We start from the raw sequence: 21113 nt of genomic DNA, 5'->3' as shown, positions 1-21113 counted from the left end.
ACCATTTGCATACGATTACGCAAAGGCATTTCAAATTACCTCTTTGTTTGGGCATGTGTGTGAAGTCTATTTGCAAATCTGTTAGGGGACCCAGGGGTGGGGGCAGGTGGCCATGTAATCCATGATTTTTCCCTTGGACATTGTTTTGTGCACAGGTTAGACAACTGCTGGTGAGGAGTTTTGCCTGTTTACTTAAGTTGTTCGTGCAGAAAGACTTTGTGTACATGTTTGTTAGGGCGGTGGTACCTATATGTCCTGGACCATGGAGATAGGAAAGTATGAGAACACTGCTTGATTCTGGTATGCCCAATATCTTCCCCTCTTTTGACCAAAGACCTTCTTGGTCCTTGGTCAAGCCATCCTTGACCCAAAAAGAAACATCCTCTTCTGTAGCTAATCCCTGTATTTGTGCCACAACGGTTTTGAAGTTGGGTGATGTAAAATGTTCTTTGAAGAACATTGTTGTGGGAGCTGGCTGACCAATGTATAGGGCAGCGGCTTTTTTCGCTTCTCTGTCTGCCAGAGCGTTTCCTTTGGAAACTCTGCTGTTATCCGATGAATGTGCTTTTACTTTGATGACCGCTATCCTCTTTGGGAGAAGAATCGCTTGCAGGAGTGCTTTAATTTGTGTAGAGTTAGCGATTGGCTTGTTGTCAGCGGTTTTAAATCCTCTATTCGCCCATATTACGCCATAGTCGTGCGTGACACCAAAAGCGTACCTACTATCTGTGTAGATGTTTACCTCCTCATCAGAGAAAAGTATGCAAGCTCTTGTGAGCGCCTCCAGTTCTGCTACCTGTGCTGAGGAGGGTGGTAAGGCTTTTGCTTCCAACACCACATCAGGTAGTTGGACAATGGCATACCCTGTCAGGAATGTTGCATCAGAGGGGCGAGTACAACTGCCGTCTATGAAGACGTCCTGTACTCCTGGTAGGGGAATGTCAGTGAGATCTGGGCGAGGGCTGGTTATTGCTGCAACCTGTTCAACACAATTGTGCTTCTGATCAGGGTCTCGCGGTAACCTGAGCAAAGAGTGCAAAAGACGGACAGTGGGATTACTTGGTGGTGCGTGTTTGAGAGTGAGGTTATCAGTATTCAGAAGTGTGATCTCATACCCACTAAGCCTCTGTGCTGTCATATGCTGCGTGTTCATGTTTTGCAGGAGGTGAGTTACTGAATGAGTAGTGTAGAGAGTCAGTTCATGGCCTAATACTGATTTGTTAGCCTCTTGAACTGCCATAGCACAAGCAGCAAGGTTTTGTAGACAAGATGGCATCCCTTGTACTTGGGTAGGCAACTTTTTTGAGAGATAGGAGACTGGTCGGTACCCGGTTCCATGTTGCTGTGTCAAAACCGCAGCAAAAGAATTTCCCGATACCACACAGTATAATTGAAAGGGTTTGCCATATTCTATCAATCCCAGGGCGGGGGCCTGAGTCAGACTTTTTAACAAGGCCTGAAAAGCACAGAGCCTTTCTGTTGTCCAATCTACTGTCTTTGGGGCGGTGGACAAGGTAGCCTCCCTCAGAATGCCATCATAATATGAACAATCTGGGATCCATTGGCGGCAATATACGATTGCGCCCAAGAATGAGAGCAAAGTTGCTTTGTCTCTTGGAGGACTGAGAGCCTGCAGGGCTGCGGCACGTTTGGGGGATACCAGCCTGGTTCCCTCCTTCAGAATGCATCCCAGGTATTCTACCTGACTTTGACACCATTGTATCTTCTTCCGCGATGCTAGGTGGCCAGACCTGGCCAGGTGATGTAACAGAGATGTGGAATCGACCGCACAATCTTCAGCAGATCGACTGCACAGGAGCAAGTCGTCCACATACTGTATTAGTACCGACCCGCGCTCAGCAGTCCATGACTTAATTGTCTCATTAAGGACCATGGAGAAGGCTGCTGGACTGTCCACATACCCCTGAGGTAATCTTGACCAGGTCAACTGCTTTCCCCTCCCCCATGAGAATGAAAACATGGGCAATACCCCTTCATCGATCGGGATGCTAAAAAATGCATTCGCCAGGTCTACTACTGTGTAGCAAAGGGAATCAGCAGGTATTTTCAAAAAGATGAAAGAAATATCTGCTACCAAAGGTGGCAGAGGTATAACCTGCTTGTTCACGGCCCTTAGGTCCTGTACAAGCCTCCACTCCCCATTTGCCTTTTTCACAGGGTAGATTGGTGTATTCCAGGGGCTTATAATGTGTTTCAGAATCCCTTTTGCTATGTAATCATTGATTAATGGTGTGATGCCTTCAATTTTTTCAAGTGGCAGGGGGTACTGCTTGTGATATTGTACTTCAGCGTCTGGACGCATTTGTGGTGTGTAGGGTGTACAGTTAATAAAACCCACACTCCCTTTGTTGTCTGCCCATATAGCATGTGTTTCTAGAGTGGGTGGTAATGATGCAAAGAGTCCCCTGAAAGTGTGTCTCTTTGGAGCATGTAAATCACAGAACGGCGAGCTGGCAGTGAGGGAGCCCCCTCTGTCAAATTTAATGGTGATATTTAGTTTTGAGAGTAGGTCCCTCCCCATTAAAGATACTGGGCAATCCACAAGGACAGCAAAACTCTGGGTACACAGTTCCTGCCCTTCTGGAGTAGCCACGGGCAATGGTGGAGTGATGGGGTGGGTAATTGATGTCCCATTTATACCAATAGAGTTTCCCTCAGTGCAGTGCGGTGTGTCATATATGGCATCATTCAAACTACTGAATGTAGCCCCTGAATCCAACAATAGACATATCAGGTGATTGTCTACCCGCAATAGTACCTGCGGAAGACTCTTCCATGATGGATTGTAACACACAAGGCTGAGGGACGGGACATACTCTTGGCATCCCTATTGTGGTGTCCGCCGAGCGGATGGCCACTGCATCGGAATGCGTGGGGGAGGTCTGTTAGGCTGAGGCTGGTATTGGGGTTGTGGTTGGGGTGGTTGGGGTTGTGGTGGGTGAGGATACCTGATATCCTGAAGGCGACGGGGGGTGGTGTTAAGATTCCTACCTCTCCCTCTCTGGGCGTTTGTTCTAATTCTGTAGGGACATTGGGACTTCCAGTGCCCCAGTTCCCCACAGTTAAAGCACCCCTGGTCTGGTGGGTAACCCTGATTTGGGGGATAAGATTGCATTGGTGGATAAGGTTGCATTGTCATTATGTGGGTGGGCGGAGTCCCACCAGTTGGCAGAGTCTGGGTTGGTGTCAGGGAGGGAAAAATGCCACCCTTCTGTTCAAATACCCCTGATGTTTCTCGTGACCTAGCATCCTTCATAAATTCATCTGGGGGTTGTTCTGCCCACTTTGGATTAGTGAATTTAAGCAACTGTGTCACCTTCGTATCTCCACCAGCCATAATGGTGGTGGTGAACAACTGGGGGTTGGCGTTATCTACTGCTTTCCACAGACCATATACCCGGGTACAAAATTCATAGAACTTTTCCTTCGGTCCCTGTTTTGCTAGGACAAGTTCCTGAAGTGCAGATGAACCCTTGTATATGGTAGACCAATGATTCCCCATACCTTTCCAAAAAGATACCCAATCTTTATCTTCTTCTATGTGGGCTGTCCATAAGGCATCTACGGGATGCCCTTCTGGGCTGTCAGGGTCAACTATACTAAGGATCCCTGCTATATCTTCTTTATCCAGGCTAGTCCCTGCACTGTATTTTGCAAGGAAAGCTCCAGCCTCCCTAGGGCTTTTCTTTGGGCTGGGGCATAACTCCTTTATTTTTGACAGTGTGCCTAGGGGTAGGGGAATATGGACTACCGTCTCCCCTATATGCATGAGTGGTGCTTTAAAGGCGGCACCTAGACTTTCCTGTTCCATGTCTATTTCTCTTTCCTCAGTAGAGGATTCACCCTGCTCCCTTTCCTCCTGTGGGGGTTTCTGGCTTATGGCCGGTTTTGTTTGGCTTCTGAGTGTGGTGGATGGTTGTGAAATTATCTTTTCCTTGGCCTCCTTAATCCTTCTTGCTTCTTTCTCTAGTTTCCTCTCATATGCCTCTAAATCTTCCCTTTTCCTCTGTATCCTTTCTTCCTCTTCCTGCTGTCTTTTATTAAATTCTTTCTGTTTCTCCTCCCATTCCTTTTCCTTGGGGCTTAACTTCCTGACTCCTTCCTCTTCTCCCTTTTCCAGGGACATTCCATCCCTTTCTTCCTTAGTTATCGCAGAATACTCTCTCATCTCACCTTCCCTCTTATCTAGCTCCCTTTTGTAATGTTCTAGCTCTTCCTCCCTCCTAGACATTTTCTCCTCTAATTCCTCCTTTCTCTTCTTAAACTCTTTTAACTTCTCTTCTAATTCCCTTTCCTTCGGATCCAACCTCCTAATCCTCTCTTCTTCCTTCCTACGTATACCTTCTACCCGGACTTCCTCTTCCCTGTTTCTACTTTCATTTTCCCATCGTGTAACCTGTGCCTGATCAGCTGCACTATATATCATGGTAGCTAATACTGCTGGATCCAGAGATGGATACAGCTGAAGACATGGACCCAATGTTCCATCCTCCTGTTTAACCATCACATAAGGGGGGGGTGCTTCGGGTGATAGGGCGGGTGAGTTTACAGGTTTTGGTGTGGGGGCTTTAGTTACATACTTTGTTTTATATTTGGCTAAGCATTTGTTCCATGCTTTGTAACAATCTTTCATGTATTGGGTGTCTTCCCATTTCCCAGGTGGGTAAGAGTGCTTGTGCACCTGACACACCTTGCTCACTTCCTTCCACTCGTCCTCAGAACAGGGTCCCACTGGCCCTGGGTCATGTATCCCCAGCTGTTGGCTCCTCTCTCTGACCTGTGTCCAAAACGGTTCTACCTGTGGCCCCGGTAGTGTGTTTTTAACATACTCATAGGGAGATGGATTGGCCATGGTCTGGGTTGCTGCAGAATTCCCCATCCAATAACCTTGGTAGTGTGTGTCTAGTACAGGGACAGAGATGAAAGCAACCTGTTTGTGCTATAATCTGTTCCCTGACTTGGGAATAAGTCCCCTCGTCTGTTATCGCTGTGGGGCTGATATAGCTATGAAGGTTAACCCTCAGTACTCGGTATAGGAAACCCCTCCTTGTGGTAGGATATACTCCCCTTGCACCAAGTCGGTATGAGAACCCGGTTGGTCTAGTGGTGAGCAGGATCCACGTCCTGTCAACACTAAGGAACAGTAAACCAAAGGTGCAATGTGGGCAGGCGGGCGCTATCTCACTACAGTCAGGCTCCTGTCTTAGGTCGTTCATTTAGTACATATATGTGTAATACAATATCAACAAAAAAATCCTCTAAATTAATACAGTACTTTACATTCAGTTGTCATACACATATATTATCATACACTTATCTCTAATTCTCTAATTCTCTATACACTCTAAATACTTACGGTGTTACCTAAAAGAAAAAACAAGCAAGAAAACAAGCAAAATCTTATATATACAGTGGCAAGATAAAGTTACATTATATGAACATGTTATAATAAGTATAATAAGTGCACTTTTCAATATTTTCCCCAAAAATTGGGCGTCCACTTAGCCACTCCTTATACTACGGGCGTATTCTATACTTCCCGAGTTTTAAACACACATATATCTACTCAACACAGCAGTCAGACCAACCTAGGTCAGACTATAAAAAACCAAAAAAAACCTCTGCGAGCCCTTTAACCCTCCAAGGGGCTACAGCCCTAGCCCGTTGCGAAGGCACAGTTATGTAAGTGGGTGGATATACAAGGCTATTTGAACAAGGCAAGCATCAACACCAGTTACCTAAAATAGGTAAAAAAGGAGCAGAATGTCTTACCTGTTCAAAATACCACCCCACTTCTGGTACCAAAAACTGTTAGGCGCTCGTCTTCTCCTTGTGGCCTAGGCTCTTGGGAATGTGGCTCAGTGGAGGTCCTCGCCGGCGGTTAACCAAAGACACATACACACATAGGTATGCTGAAAATGATTACAAGTCTTTATTTTTAGATTCGCTTTTTTATGCTGTCTTTACAAGACTCTGCCCACAATTTGGGGGCCAATCAAAATGATAATACATATTAGCATATTCGGTAATTTCCAAACATATCCCAATCTTGTGATTTTCTAAACATTAATAATACCTACATCTTGTGATATCAAAAATGGTGACCCCTGTAGTTCAAGTTAATAGGTCAAAACATTCCTCATCCTCTGTCACTTGTCTGCTGGACAACCGCAGCTTCTTTAAAAAAGACAGAGACAAAACCACAAGCAGATGTTTCCTCAAATAAACACAGGAAAAGAGGAAAAGACATATATGAGATATTTCAGTAAATCATAAGGCAGTCTGATCTTAAAAAATATACTAAGATATGTTTCTGATTATTAAAGCAAAATAAGCAATGTGAAATCATGAACAGAGTGAAATCAACAATTAATCAATTAATCAATAATGTAATGTAATATGGAATCTCCTTACAGACGGTAAAGCACCGCTTACAATAGCGGCACTTTACTGTGAAAGGGCCCTAAGACAATGCAGTTGATTTTTCTAAGGTAAACAGATTGTTCCCTCTGCAAGAGAAAAACAATGCCCAATCATGTGCAAGGAAATTTAATAAAACTGCACTTTGTGTGCACGTGATTTGATGATGAAAGTCAGCAGAGTTTCACCTCATTCACTCATTCATATTGAATATATGATATATTAAATCAATCACTAGGGATGGGCTTTATGTTCGGGTCAAACATGAGTTCGACTCGAACATTGGCTGTTCGCCCGTTCGCTTAACAGCGAACAATTTGGGGTGTTCGCAGCAAATTCGAAAGCCGCGGAACACCCTTTAAAAGTCTATGGGAGAAATCAAAAGTGCTAATTTATGCTTTAGGCTTATATGCATGGTATTGTCATAAAAAGTGTTTGGAGACCTGAATCAATGCAAAAAAAGTTTTAAAAAGGGACGTTTTTTCGGGAGCAGTGATTTTAATAATGCTTAAAGTGAAACAATAAAAGTGTAATATTCCTTTAAATTTTGTACCTGGGGGGTGTCTATAGTATGCCTGTAAAGGGGCACATGTTTCCTGTGTTTAGAACAGTCTGACAGCAAAATGACATTTCTAAAAAGTCATGTAAAACTACTATCGCTAGCGCCGGCTATAATGAATTGTCAGTCCGGCAATACATATAAAAGTTCATTGATAAAAACAGCATGGAATTTCCCCACAGGGGAACCCCGAACCAAAAATTAAAAAAAAAAATGCGTGGGGGTCCCCCTAATTTCCATACCAGGCCCTTCAGGTCTGGTATGGATATTAAGGGGAACCCCGCGCCAAAATTTTAAAATAATAGGCATGGGGGTCCCCCTCAAAATCCATACCAGACCGTCTGGTATGAATTTTAAGGGGAACCCCGTGCCAAAATGTAAAAAAAAAAATGGCATGGGGTCCCCCCAAAAATCCATACCAGACCCTTATCCGAGCACGCAACCTGGCAGGCTGCAGGAAAAGAGGGGGGACAAGAGAGCACCCCCCCTCCTGAACCGTACCAGGCCACATGCCCTCAACATTGGGAGGGTGCTTTGAGGTAGCCCCCCAATGCACCTTGTCCCCATGTTGATGGGGAGAAGGGCCTCATCTCCACACCCCTTGCCCAGTGTTTGTGGGGGTCTGTAGGCGGGGGGGCTTTTCAGAATTTGGAAGCCCCCTTTAACAAGGGGACCCCCAGATCCCGCCCCCCCGTGTGAATTGGTAATGGGGTACAAATGTACCTCTACCATTTCACAAAAAAAGTGTCAAAAAGGTTAAAAAACACAAGAGACGGTTTTTGACAAGTCCTTTATTAATCTCTTCTTCCATCTTCTTTCTTCTGGTCTTCCTTCGGTGTTCTTCTTCTTCCTCCATCTTCTTCTTCTTCCTCCGCTATTCTCGTCCCGCATCTTCCTCTGGCTTCTTCTCTGCTCTGTCCGCATGATCCGTCTCAGTGGGAGTCTTCCGCCATGTGACGCTTCGGTTCTTCTGACACTTCTTATATAATGAAGAGCGGGGCTACCCGGTGACACCGCCCTCCTCTGACGCACGGGGACTTCCCTCTGGCTTTCCCCGTGTTGTCAGAGGGGGGCGGTGTCATCCGTTTACATAACTGGGTATGTATGTAAGCATTGTGAAAGACATTCTTACCTGTAAAGCTCATTACTTTGAAAAATTATTTTAAAATTCTCATTTGATTATGTAGTGATATTAGTAAAAATCACTTTTTCAAATGTTAAGTTTTTAAGTATATACTTTGTCATTTATTTTCCCATGTGTGAATTATCTAAACTTTACTAATGTAATGCCTTTTTTTGTTCAGGAAGAAAATGAAATACCTGCAAGCGTCTTTGTGAAAGAACCAACACCAATTCCAAGCATTACAGAAGGCACTGAAGAACCCACTGACCCAAACAAGGTACAGGAGGAGACCATGCAAACAATTGACCTATCTTCAGATGATGAAATTAATCATGATGAGGATGGCCATGATGACAGCATAGATGAAAAGTTTGGGCCCAGTAGAGCTGAGAAAATGAAGAGATCTAGTCTAAAGAAAGTAGATAGCCTGAAAAAAGCTTTTTCACGTCAAAATATAGAAAAGAAAATGAGCAAGATTAGCACTAGAATTGTGTCTCCAGAAAGAAGAGAAAAAATTAAAAAGTCCTTTACACCATCCCATAATAAAACTTCAAAAGGTTCATCATTCAAAGCTCCAATAGCCTTTAGTGTGAAGAAATCTAATGATGAAGAGACACATACAGAGACTGAGGAAAAAAAGGAAGCTGTAGAAGAACAAGATGAGAATGAGCAGAATGGCAGTCCAGAACATGAAAACACTTCTCCAACAAAGGATGTAAAGATGCTTGAAGAAGTAAAGGTGACTAAAGATGCCACAGATAAAGAAGACAAAGCCAAGGTAGTACAAGTGGTGAGGAAAAGTACAGAGTTGGCTATTGTTGAAGACGAAGAAGATAGTGAAATAGACCTTGAAAGTGAGAATCCGTTTAGCCCTGAATATAAGCCAAAACCTGAGGAACTAGAAGAATCCTATGAAGCACCTACTCAGTCAACTGCTCTCCAAATAGACCAAAGTGCATAAGTTGAATTGATTTATAAGCTTCTGATTTTAAGTCATTGGTTTATATGGAAATGAAAGCTGTTAAAGGAGTACAGGCGGTAATATGTTTTGATAAAGAAAAATCTTGTTTTAGAATGGAGCAATATATTTTGTTGAGGATGCTGCTTATACATTTATCTCTTAGAAAGTCTTGCAAGTAGCTACCAATTTTTAATCTTTTGTTAATTTTAATCCTAACATATTAACCTTGAGTTTATATCACGTTAAACAGTGACTGCAATATTATCCTTTTACAATAATGTATTGTAGTTTTATAGTTTGAAAGAACTTGGTGGTAATTAATCATTATTGGGCCTTTAAGAAGTGCACCACACACATTGACATTGTGAGATCAGAGAATACACCGCTCTAAGGTATCAACTGGGAATCGGTCAGAGAAAGAAGTGAGTATAGTGTGTTAACTGAGTCTGAGTGACTTATGGGAACTTTGTCCTGAACCTTCATTTTCTCTCCACCAGCTGCCAGCTACAACAAATCAGTTGGACATCTCCAGTGTCCAGGAAGTTCATCAATCTCTAATTTTGAAAAATTCTCAGACTTGGCCTTTCAAAAGTTTTTGCCAGGATTAAGGATGCAGCTCTAAGTGTAAATGACACATTACTCTCACTTCTCTCCCAAGTTTCATCAGTGCCCAGTTGATAGCATTTAATTGGCGAAAAGAGTATGCAAGGTGCTCTGTGTGATAGAGAACTGTTAAACACAGCTGCCTCTAGGGCAAGTTATATAACATTTGGTATAAGCACCTAAAGGGAATATGACATGAAAAAAACAACTGTCTCTGAAGCTTCTGATACTATCTGCCATTCCATGATTTACAGATTGCTTGTTTGTCTCGAGGCAGTGAAACTGAGCCTGTTTAGATTTAATGTGAGTGAAGTCATTACCTGAGAACTTCTATGTAGCCTAGAAATCATTCATCAGATGCTTCTGAGAGAGGGCCTTCTTCTAATGACAGATTATTATAAAAGAAATTTGAAAAAGTTTGAAAATCTGTGTATTAACACACCTCAATTTACATAAAGTTGGCCTGGCTGTCATTTTAAACATTTAAAGGTACACACCACTGAAATGGACATGGGATTACATAGAGAACACAATTTACCTGTTTAGAACTTTTGTGTTTAATCCAGACATTGCAATAGTGCATGAGTCCTGGAGAGGTATTCCCAATCACTCTTACTGCTAGCTCCTTGCTATCTATTCCTTACAAAAAGGAAGACATTACAGAGCTAAGACTTTAGGAAGTACACTTTGAATGGCCCCATGAGGTGCTCTCTGAAATCTGCAGTGGTTAACACAACTTTCAAAAAAAGGAGAAATGAATGACAATTTTTAACATGCGCACAGGTAGAGTGCTGTTGCATGTCTGACTTCATAGGGCAGAAGCCTGGGAAGTCAGTGCTTACTTACTAACAAAGAGGTTGATTTACTAAAACTGAGTGCAAAATATTGTGTAGTAGCTTAATTGAACAAGCTGAATTTAGAAGCTGTTTGGCTATCATGTACAGCGGGCACCAGATTTTGCATTCTCCAGTTTTAGTAAATCAACCTCAAAGTGTACCTAACAAGGAAGGAATATACCTTATAAAATCAGTGGCAGACAACTTGTAGTTCCTACTGTTGGGCAGGACTTTTATTGTCCATGGTTCAAAATGCCTGACAGGCTCTCTTTAAATGAAGTCACCCAGGATTTCATAAGATGTGTTGCTTTAAGTAACATTCTGTTTTATAAAAAGGGGTCTAAATTAACAAAAGGACATAGTTTTCCTTTACACTTATTATCACAGTTTTATAAAGATTTTAATAGTTTTAACTACATTAGCAAACAGTAGACAACAGCTGTATGTTTGTATATGTGTGTGTCTGAAATGTGTATATAGACTGCTTTCTTTAGCTGAATTTACTGTAATTATTGGTGGGGGTGTTTTAAAGGCAGTAGAAAGTAGTATTGGTGCTTGGAGGAATAAGGTTCTCACATATTTGAGACATTCTGTATTTTCACTAAGAATTTGACACAATAGGCTCACCCATTTTTAAGGAACACCAGGGACTAAGTAATATCATTATTATCATCATTTTCACCTTAGGTAGTCTAAGGGAGTAGAGAGGGTCTATAAAGCTAAAACCTCCTGTTTTAAATACTCACCCAAATACTACTGTATATAGTAAATAGAATATAACTACTGCAGCTCTCAAGAAATATATAAAATAGTCACTCTGAAATTGCCCCTTATTTGTTACTAACTATATGTGTGTAATGTAAAACAGCCATTTTAATCTGAACATTAGCGGTTTGGACATTATGCACAGAATAGGGAAATATTTAATGAAAGAGACACTATTATCCCTCACAACACTAAATATAATATGTATATCTGCTTGCTCATGTCTATGTACATTTTTGAATTAATGTTAATAATCCACACATCACAAAATATAAACATGTATATTTGGCTTGCTTATGTCTGTATGTATTTTTATATAGTTTATGCTTATGTATGGCCTAGACTTGGTAACTGCCTAGGACTACTCTGCTGCTTTTTCAGTCATTTTGTACAATCTTTTCCTCTAAGCAGTGTATAAAAATGACTAGAGTAGGACCACTTCATACCAATTTGTTGTTAAAATAGCAAGTGAGATTATTTGGCAGTGACTGAAGGAAAAACAGCTGGTATTCTGATAAACAGGTACACGTTACAAACTCACCACATGTTTGCCTCTCTTACTGCTGCCCATATACACACAGGGCAGCACATGTACAAATACAGTCTGCACATCCCGAGGCAGCTGGAGCAAAAGACAAGTCACATATACCTGCAAGCTCAGCTTGATCTAACTTGCAGATAAACTCTACTGAGAAAGGATGGGAGGCGTTGAAGAGAACGGAAGAAATTCAGCATATCAGTGGGAAAGGTTGATCAGGTTTCCAGCTTGATCAATTGACCATTGTCCCTAAAAGTAAGCAGTTGCCTCGAAGGACCATTTTAGACATCAGATTGCTGACCAATTTGTTCAAAAAAGCCAGGTCATATGACAGTTAGTACCCACAGACCTGACAGTTAAAGCTGAACTCTAGCTTTAACGTAATGCAGTTAATCAAGTGCATTTTGTTAAATGTTGTCATTATCACTTTACTTTTAGTGACTTAAATAATTGTTCAAAAGTTTGCTTCTGTCAGGTTGCCCGGCTGCAGAGGGATAATATAGGCACAGGTCTGCCAGAGGGTGCCAGGAAACTGTGCTCCATCCACTAATCAACAGCACTACCTACTCTGTAAATGTACTAAGAGATTGGGATGTGCTGGAGCCTGAACTGTTTTATCTGCACCAACCGCCACAGACATTCCCTTGCTGCCCATGAATGCTTGGAATTCACTTCCACAGCATTTCTTATTACCAGAAATATAAATATAACATTAATGGTATGTCTACAGGTCAGCTTTAAGACCCAATGCCCTATACATTTGAGCTTTCACCAACACACCAGTAAACATATTTAGAGTTCCTGGATAACCCTGGTCAGTAGCATCTTCTAAAGCTAAACCAGTGTTGTAACAGTGTAAGTGGGTGTTCCACCTGGGTAAATTATAATAGTACAGGTGGTACTAGTACATAGACCCAGCATAGATTGATGGTGATGTATCGCAGATCTACAGTTATACTGGAGAAGTAAATATACATGTCAGTCAACGGGAGGCTCATGTATGGCTCCAAATTTTTACTCTTATGGTGTGGACAGTATTTTAGGTCATGTAAGTACATGGTATGATTGCAATCCTAAATTTACCAAAAGTTAGTTTTTGTGTAATATAAGCAAGTTCAGGAAAAATTGTATATGGGTTATAGTGTGCTATGCTGTTGAATGCAGATACAGTGATGAACAGAAGGTGGCATAGATAGTGTACAATTTACATTTATATAGTTAAATGTTCTAACTGCTGTGATGTATTGAGTAAATGGACACTGTATATATTATGGTAATTAGTTCTTTTACCAGAACACAATGTGCACATCTGTTTCTTCAGTTTCTTTATTCTGGCTGCACTAAGGTCTGATGGTTTTAGAATATTTAAATGGCATATTTATGTAATAAGCCATGGGATGCAATTACTTTGTACCATCTCATCTGTCACATGTTTATCATTCCTGACTCTGAATTTGCAGAATAGAGAGTGGAGCAGCCAGTTTCTTTTTATTTTTTTATCCTAGACACTTTTGTCAGTTTTGTCCTTATTTCCAGTCATTTCTCATGACCATGATGTCCATGTCACAGATAAATATTAAAGTTTAAAAAGCACATCCATATGGCTAATAATATCACTTACCTGGATCGTACTGTATCTATTCATCATATGCTATTATGTCATTTACTCATTTCTGTACCCAAGCTGACCAGAGCTAATACTGTTGACAAGAGGAAAACAAGAAATGTAGATACCTGGGATAATTATCATTTCTGCATTTAACAGTATGGTGGGGCTTCAGTTTTGGAGGAAATCAGGTATGCAGTAAGAGAGATGCAATTATTAAACTGATATAACACAGACATGATGAAATTCTTCCAGATTAGAGGCCACATATGTATGCACAGTTTATTGATAAAGAAACGGGAAGGTTGGAACTTTATATGAGGCATAGGACAAGGGAGTCGGTGGCTTCCATCCCTAAATTGTGAGACTAACTTAAAAGGAATAGGATTGGGACTTTTTGTGAAGCATGCGGTTAAAAAGGTAACAAATATGTCGGGCGAGTAAATTGTAGTGGTATTAAAAATGCTATATTATAATACAATATGATTAAAAAATATTTTATGTTGAATAAAATTGATTCTATACATGTAACACATATAAGCATCATAGCATATTATAATTAAATATAAAAATGGAGAATTAACACTTGGACAGATACAAATAGTGTGAAGGTTCACTGACTCACCCCTATTGAGGGGTGGGAGATCCCGGAGTTAGGTAGCAATTGGACAGAGAAGGGGAGCCTTAGATAAAGAATTACCGAGATAAAAATAACTCCAAAAGGGAAACACACAGTGGTGTAGCAATATCACAAACTAGAAAATATTTATGAATGCAATAAAAGTTCCACAACAAAAACAGCAACCTTCACCACACCATAATAAAAACTATTTAAGACAACTTTGTCAGAAAGCTCACATTCATTACCCACTTGCACACCTCCAGACAACCATATGCACTAATTAAGATACTTAAAATTAGTGATGGCCAGAGTCAGTGCAATTGTTGTATGGCTAACAGCAATTAGGGGGTACATCAAAAATAGTCCTTGGAAACAGTGGGGAGTGGACTAAACTGGCCATGTTGTGTGGACTGATGCTGTATTTTCAGGTGCTTGTAGGCGCAGGTTGAAGATTAGAGTATAGTTTAACCACCATGCAATGTAGGCTAGCAGGGGAGTGGAAGAAGGGAAGGACAATTGCTGAACTTTAGCCTGATGTACAGGGGTGAGGAGACTTCCACACAGCGGTGGTAGCAGCGGTACAGTAAAGGGATGGAAAATCGGGAATGGCATCTCCCTGGAACAAGCTCACCCAGATACTCACTAATGCTCAATCCTCATTGACAGGTTGTTCACGATAATAGCAATCCCACTAGTCTGTTCTCCCTCCGAGTTCCACAGACCTCAAAAGTAGCAATAGGAGTGGAGCAGATTTGAAAATCAAGGTGTGTGTGAGATAGACATCTCCTCTAAATCTTCATAGCCTGTAAGGCTCGATGAGCGCCGTGCATGCGAGTTGCTATGCCTGCTGGAAGTTGGCCAGGTGCAATGGCAGGTGGAGAGAAGCCGTGTGGATGATGATGGAGCCGGGTCACATGACATTATGACGTCTAATTGCTGTTAGCTATACAATCTCCTTTATATAAGGCCATACAACTATTGCACTGACACTGGCCATCTCTGTTTTTCACCTAAGTATCTTAATTAGTGCATATGGTTGTCTGAAGATATGCAAGTAGGTAATGATGACTGTGAGCCCGGGTCCTCTTTCTTTTATCTGATTTCTGACAACGTTGTCTTAAATAGTTTGTATTATGGTGTGGTGAAGGTTGCTCTTTTTGTTGTGGAACTTTTATTGCATTAATAAATATTTTCTAGTGTGTGATATTACTACACCACTGTGTGTTTCCCTTTGGAGTTATTTTTATCTTGGTAATTTTATATCCAAGGCTCCCATTCTCTGTCCATCATAGCATATTAGCATAATAACATAGTAATACATAGTAATATCAGACTTTTTTGATCCATATACACACTGTATATATAAAACATTCATAATTGTTACAGCATGGTACAGTAGAAATTGCCTGTGATAATACTAAGATATAAACACGTTAGTAGCATCAAAATACCTTGACGCATTTCGTGGAAGACCTCCACTCATCAGGAGAAGATGCGGAATAGATATCTAAAGATATTAATGGATAGTTGTAATTAACAATGGGTCTCAATATAAGAGAGGGGGGTGGGATTTACTCACCAGACATATTTGTATCCTTTTTAACCACATGCTTCACACAAACTGTTTTTTTGCTTTTAAGTATGCACAGTGTATGTTGTGGTAGAAGTTGATATATTATTTCATGTAGATTGTAGTCAAAATAGCTGTAATATAAACATGCTGTCACCAAGTGAAGCTATGCTGTACCTTATACAATGTATACATAATAAGCTGATAGCACTACATATTTGTTGCACAATACACATGTAAATAATAAATTCAAAATGCTTGTTCAAAGCACTGATGACATGTTTTGATGAATTTTGTGTCAATAACACATAGCCTGAAGGAAAACAGTAAAAAATAAATAAAAAAAATAGGTGAACACCGTGAGCCTGATTTACTAAAGCAAATAAACAAAAGCAGGGGTGAATCACTATAGTGTACTTCCATTGTGGGCATGCAGTAGAATGAGGATGTACCCACGCATGCACGATATATCTAATGCATATGACGCAGTCCTAGTTTACCAATGACAATGAACTCCCAAATAATGTTGCATTTGTGCCTTTTGTTCAGATTAAGTGTAAAAAGGGTTGCATGTTTCAATATTTTACCTAAAAAAAAATAAATAACACGCTAATGTGACCATCTCAATAAGGAATGAAATATGAAAGTGTCAGGCAAAGCAAAGGTCTTAAAAGTCAGCTTTTGTGTAAGTTTTTTTATACTGTAATTGGAATCTCTTTTCTAAGCATCAGCACATGGATTCTGCTATATCGGTTGGAGCACGAGTTTCTGCACATACATACTAAGATAGATGTATGTACAGTACATTATCCCTCTAAGTATGGTTGAGAAATTGCAAATTGTTTCCTGGATGGTGCACTGCCCATGCATGTGACCCAGAAGCTAGCAGCAATCACTGTAGTAGTGGTACCTATTACAGTGATTTCCAGCTTCCATGGGGATCAGCCAGGTATGGCACATGCATAACTAAATTGGTCCAAGCTGGACCAATGTAACTATGCAAAAATTTCCATACCTGGAGTCCAGCTTTAAAAATAACAACAGCTACAGTAGTTGATCTAAAAACACAAGAGAAAATGCCTTGTATTTAAGGAAGGCATGTCATGACTCAGCTGGCTTATATTCAGACACTGGAGTGTGACAATTCACAGCCAACCACAGCTTATTTTCCTGTATCCACACACATCACTGGCACATAGTCAGTATGTTATGGATATGATTCAGATGTCTTTGAACAATATACGTGTCAACGCACACGCATATCCTTAAATCAGGCCCTGCATATTACAATATACCATAGAGAGTTTAAAAAACTGTACATATGCACACCATGGCAAGACAAAACAGGTCATTAGTAAGCATCTTACGATGTCTACATATATAAAAGATATTTAATCCAGATATAAAATGGTTACATCTTCAGAATCTAATGGACAATGCCAAGCGTCTATGAGTAAAATACGTTTGACTTTTGGTGTAGGCAACACTTTGAAAGGGGTACTGTAATGAGTATAGAGAAGACAGGGAAAATTCCTTGATGGGCGAGTAAAGATGGCAGGTTAATTTACAGTAGATCTTGCTCTTCACCTCTTCAGTAACTGCAATGCACTGTAGCACCCCAAACATCAGTGCCCTGGGGTATATTGTACTGCAAGGACACAGGAGAAATGAAATATATGCTAGCCTTGCGTTGTACTTACCAAGGCAGGTGATGGTTATTGGAGGATAAGCAGTGCTCCTAAGAAATACACACACAGTTAAAAAAAAATTATATTATGCGATTGCCAAACTAATTTTATAATATACTAAACTATGTTTACATTAAATTTACAGTCAAATTAAGAGGGATAATTTTATTTATGTAATTCCCCTCAACTTTACTTTGAACATACAGTTTTATTAGTTTTTGAACATATAGTTTTATTATTTTAAATTGCATTTTTTTTCATTCATATATAATGAAAACTGAAAATGTAGTATTCAGTTATTGGGCTAAAAAGAAAATATTCTTTTTTAAACAATCATTTTAATCATGTTTTGTACTATGGCTCTAAACATACAAATACTTTGCATGTTTGCATTTTTATTGCACATTCACTATTATATATTTGACTTATACAGATCAGGTTGGACAAATCTCATGAGCTATACAGTTCTGCCTCTGAAGAAAATAGCCTTTTCAGTTTTATTTAAGGACAAAGGGTGCCACTTAAGAGTCTAAATTGTTTGCATTTCCATTAACCCATACTCTGTAGCACCTTTTTGTCTGCCAGTTGGGTTTAAAGTAGGCCTAAACTAAAAAAGTGAAGTGCTACTATCTTATAAGGAACATCTAGTAATGTTAATTGTGCCTAAGCTGTACCCTGAAAGATGTTTTGTTTGGAATTCCTTCTAAAAAATAGCAGTGCACTTCCTGGTATGTGAGTATGTGGTATGTTGTACCCATGTCATTATAAGGGGATATCTGCAGTGTGAGATCTAAGGCTCTAGTGCATCTGACTAAAAGTATCAGGAGATCTGACGCAAGATTTGGTAATGCCACCACTATGTTGCCCTCTGTTCATCTTGCTGGAGGCTCTGGCGTAAGAAAGCAAAACCCTGTCTCTAACAAGATGAACCCCTCTACCAAGATGGATGCCTCCACAGAAAGAAAGTGCAGAACAAGGTATGATGACTAGTCTTTTGTTTGTTTTTTAGGGCACTGCTTCCAGGGTTCAGTTCCTTTTTAATGATCCCCACAAGCAGTAACCAACAACTCTTATTCGCTTTCTTTGAGTGTAGCCTTAAGCAGGCAGGACTCGGGTGCTGTTTGGACTCTTTTCCACGTAAGACAGGCATCAGTTTTCAGAATAACTAGATGTAAAATACCATAATAATTTGTCCAACCCTGATACAGATATGTTTATGTTTAGATATATAGTAAAGACTGTAACTTCGAATAACTACTGCAGAACGCTGGGAAGGTTAAAATGAAAAAAAAACCTTACCAGGCAAAGTTACCTTTATAGAGAATTATGGCAAAATCTTATGTTTATATTTAGTTGCACTATGGCTGAATAGATACACATGAACATGTGTATATTCACTAATAAAATTAGTATGCATAAAAGCATAAACAACACAAAAGCATAAACACTGAATAGTAATATAGTAGCGCCTATTCATTTACTGACAATTCTATGACACATATAGCTTCCAAATTATTTTTATGTTATTATTTTTGATATTATATTCCCTGCTTCTTTTGAATTTTTAAATACATCTTTATTGCTGAATGTATTTAATTATCAAAAACGAAATTTCATTGCATGTGCTTGTCTGATTTTGAATGACCAGATCTTAAGATATTTTAATAACTTTAAGACAGAGGAAAGTTGTACAGATCCATGTATTTAGTTGTGGTATAGAAATGTTGTATAGATTTGTTTTTATCAGTTAAAGGAAACCTCTACTGAGACAATAAGGAGGCAAAATATTAATGGCCTGGCTGACTTTGTTCTCAGTGCATTTTGAGTCACTGACTCAGAACAAGAATGCAGCAAGTGACAATAAAGGGAGCCTATGGATTGGCTAAACAACCAGAAGAATAAAGCTGGCCATAAATGGATTGCATTTCAGCCAGTTCATCAGTGACCATCCAAGATTCGATCCAGTTATGGGCAGGCTGATTGTATCCAAGTAGATCCATCAACAGACTTGGGTACAACCAGCATGTTGGATTTTAGTATGCGATTATTGCCAGCATCTATAACCACTAGCAGTAATCACCGTGTTTTCCCGCCAGGGACAGGTGACTGTTTTGATGAAGCAATCAAGTGATTTTCTTTCCTGCAACCTGCGATTGCAGGAAAGAAAATTGCCTGCTTAACATTTTGCTCAGTGCAGGTTTCCTGTAAATTTGGTTATGTTATGGCCACTAAATGTTAGTTTCACATCTGGTAACAACAAGCAGTTGGGGGTCAAATAAATTGTTTATAATGATGTGTGATTGGTCAAACACTGTGTTGTTGGTTCATTTTAGAAAAAACAACTTCAAAGTAGAGTACACTTAGCTTAAGCAAATTATATACTCCTGGGTATATCATGTGATTTTACAAAGCATTCCTCAACAAAATATAATATATACAACACGATTAAAAGCACCAGGTTTTTTTAGCAGCAGAAGACCATTAATAAAGTTGGTTTAAGACAAACTAATTTTACTTATATTATGGCTTAAATGTATATCAAATGTTAATTTCAATGACTACTAATATGTATGCTAAAGCAGTGTTTCTCAACTCCAGTCCTCAAGGCGCCCCAACAGGTCATGTTTTCAGGCTCTCCATTACTCTGCACAAGTGATTTGATCAGTTTCACTGCCTTAGTAATTACCACAGCTGTTTAATCTGAGGGAAATCCTGAAAACATGACCTGTTGGGGCGCCTTGAGGACTGGAGTTGAGAAACACTGTGCTATGTACAGTATCTCACAAAAGTGAGTACACCCCTCACATTTTTGTCAATATTTTATTATATCTTTTCATGTGACAACACTGAAGAAATGACACTTTGCTACAATGTAAAATAGTGAGTGTACAGCTTGTATAACAGTGTAAATTTGCTGTCCCCTCAAAATAACTCACACAGCCAATAATGTCTAAACCGCTGGCAACAAAAGTGAGTACAACCTAAGTAAAAATGCCCAAATTGGGCCCAATTAGCCATTTTCCCTCCCCAATGTCATGTGACTTGTTAGTGTTACAAGGTCTTAGGTGTGAATGGGGAGCAGGTGTGTTAAATTTAGTGTTATCCCCGCTCTCACTCTCTCATACTGGTCACTGGAAGTTCAACATGGCACCTCATGGCAAAGAGCTCTCTGAGGATCTGAAAAAAAGAACTGTTGCTCTACATAAAGATGGCCTAGGCTATAAGAAGATTGCCAAGACCCTGAAACTGAGCTGCAGCATGGTGGCCAAGGCCATACAGTGGTTTAACAGGACAGGTTCCGCTCAGAACAGGCCTCGCCATGGTCCACCAAAGAAGATGAATGCACATGCTCAGTGTCATATCCAGAGGTTGTCTTTAGGAAATAGACGTATGAGAACTGCCAGCATTGCTGCAGAGGTTGAAGTGGTGGGGGATGAGCCTATCCGAGATCAGACCATACGCTGCACACTGCATCAAATTGGTCTGCATGGCTCTCGTCACAGAAGGAAGCCTCTTCTAAAGATGATGCACAAGAAAGCCTGCAGTTTGCTGAAGACAAGCAGACTAAGGACATGGATTACTGGAACCATGTCCTGTGGTCTGATGAGACCAAGATAAACTTATTTGGTTCAGATGGTGTCAAGAGTGTGTGGTGGTAACCAGGTGAGGAGTACAAAGACGAGTGCGTCTTGCCTACAGTCAATCATGGTGGTGGGAGTGTCATGGTCTGGAGTAGCATGAGTGCTGCCGGCACTGGGGAGCTACAGTTCATTGAGGGAACCATGAATGGCAACATGTACT

The 21113-nt window shown here is 40.3% G+C and overlaps 1 protein-coding gene across 1 annotated transcript in view; it reads left to right on the top strand.

Annotated features, from left to right (window-relative positions):
• CAVIN2 (caveolae associated protein 2) overlaps window positions 1-13419 on the top strand; it is a 69913-nt gene extending 56494 nt beyond the window's left edge. Inside the window, exon 2 of the mRNA XM_073633098.1 lies at window positions 8305-13419. Coding sequence (XP_073489199.1) covers window positions 8305-9084 — 780 coding nt within the window. The 3' untranslated portion in view covers window positions 9085-13419. The remainder of the gene's footprint in view (window positions 1-8304) is intronic.
• The last annotated feature ends 7694 nt before the right edge of the window (window positions 13420-21113 follow it).

The sequence above is a fragment of the Aquarana catesbeiana genome, linkage group LG06 (assembly GCF_042186555.1).
Source record: "Aquarana catesbeiana isolate 2022-GZ linkage group LG06, ASM4218655v1, whole genome shotgun sequence".
NCBI classification, from domain to species: Eukaryota; Metazoa; Chordata; class Amphibia; order Anura; family Ranidae; genus Aquarana; species Aquarana catesbeiana.
This window is presented reverse-complemented; position numbering and strand designations above follow the sequence as displayed.